Source organism: Antrostomus carolinensis, unplaced genomic scaffold (genome assembly GCF_000700745.2).
Source record: "Antrostomus carolinensis isolate BGI_N321 unplaced genomic scaffold, ASM70074v2 scaffold24324, whole genome shotgun sequence".
NCBI lineage: Eukaryota > Metazoa > Chordata > Aves > Caprimulgiformes > Caprimulgidae > Antrostomus > Antrostomus carolinensis.
In genome coordinates, this window is record NW_010310417.1 from 7,509 (window position 1) to 9,172 (window position 1,664).

Below are 1,664 nucleotides of genomic sequence, written 5' to 3' on the forward strand. Positions count from 1 at the left end.
GAATGCCAAAGAAATAATGTTACCTTTATCTTTTTTCCAAAATACAATCCCATGCATTTGTCCTGAAATGCCAATGTGACTGACTCTTTGAAGCTGCTGCTGAGGTAGAGCAGCAAGGCATTCATTCAACGCTCTTATTATTCTCCGGACATTCTGCTCCATTCCCTGCAATCATAAAGCATTATTCTGAGCATGAAACCATTAGGATTCACTCAGTGTTTTCATTAACAAGGCTACTCTAGTCAGAAGTGAAGAACTGAATTCATTTAGCTTAATAGCACATATTAGAATAAAATTCACTATGAAATTGAGGAGGAAAAAAAAAAAAAAAGGCAAAAAACTCCACAAACCCACAAAAACTAAAAATCAATACTAGTAAGTTGAAAATAAGATAACAGCCTCTTAAACTGAAGGTCAAATAATTCTTAATTTTGTAAGTTACCATACTCAAATATATATTTTTTAAAAATCCATTAACACTCACTACATGCTTTCCTTAGGTCACCTTATATATTGCTCTTCTTTTTCCTCACAGAGAGGACCACCTGCATGTTCTGACTGGCATACAGCATCCCTTACACCTTCCTAAAGCCCTTCTATAGCCCCACTGTTAATTTTGATGATGCTGATACTTCATTTCTGGATACTCTACTCCTAGAACTACCCAGCAAACTGATCTACTCAGCAAACTGACCAAACTGTGCCACAAGAGAACCTGCTTTCACATTTTTGAAGATTCAAATTACTTTATGACAGATATAACCTACATACAGATGTGAACTACCTTGCACATATATAATTCTGGCTGCGTAAACATGACAGTAGACAGGAGAGTTGGCCTGTTTGGTATCTTTGCTCATAAATTAAGCCCTGGACTCACTACAATATTAGCCCAGAGGAACACTGATAACACATTTTTTGATTCTGATTCATCCTTTCTTAGACTGACTAACACAATGAATGTAAAAATCTTTAACAGACTATGTGTTCCAGGTTATTTCCACTGGGAGTTTCCAGTTGTGATTCCACCTCACACTGAAGTGCAAAATACCCTTAGAGTTGGCAAGTGGTTGCTGTTTCCTACTGGCAGCATCAAAGACAAGGTGGTGGTTCATGGGAGAAGAGTTTTAGATTGTCTCATGCAAATTTTCAAAACCTAGGCCTTTCTTAAATCAAGCAGCTGTACTTGACTTTCTTGAACAGTAAAAAGAATGCATTTTAATTCTACTTTCAAATTTCCAGACGCATTCAGCAACCATCTGTCAATCTAGGCATGAAAATAATAAATAAATAATCCAGGAAAGCCACTGAACTCTGCACAATGTAGCAAAACAACCTGGCCAAAGCAAGGCTGGTACCTTGAAATTGCCAGCAGTGCTGTCTGCCACCCCTTACCTGCGGTCCAGCTTCCAGGCTACTGGTGTGAGCCTGTGTCTCCCTGGAGCAGGTCTCTGCCACCACCATCCCTCGCTCTGTCCCTACCAACAGAGCCGCCTTAACCGACGTTGTGCCCAGGTCTATGCCCAGCACACAGGCAGGAGCAGGCCCGCCTGCCGCCTCGCTGCCCGCCATGGCCATGGGGACAGCAGATTGCTTTTGACTTCCCCACCACGCACGGCTTTTCTCTAGGTGAGGGCTGGACCGACACCCACCACGCTGAGCCC

The 1,664-nt window shown here is 41.8% G+C and overlaps 1 protein-coding gene across 1 annotated transcript in view; it reads right to left on the minus strand.

The window, feature by feature from the left end:
* Window positions 1-1,572, minus strand: part of SHPK (sedoheptulokinase) — a gene marked incomplete at its 3' end in the record, with an annotated part of 8,265 nt that extends 6,693 nt beyond the window's left edge. Inside the window, exons 1-2 of the mRNA XM_010166428.1 lie at window positions 1,396-1,572; window positions 24-165 (exon numbers count right to left, since the gene is read on the minus strand). Coding sequence (XP_010164730.1) covers window positions 24-165; window positions 1,396-1,572 — 319 coding nt within the window. The remainder of the gene's footprint in view (window positions 1-23; window positions 166-1,395) is intronic.
* Between the last annotated feature and the right edge of the window lie 92 nt (window positions 1,573-1,664).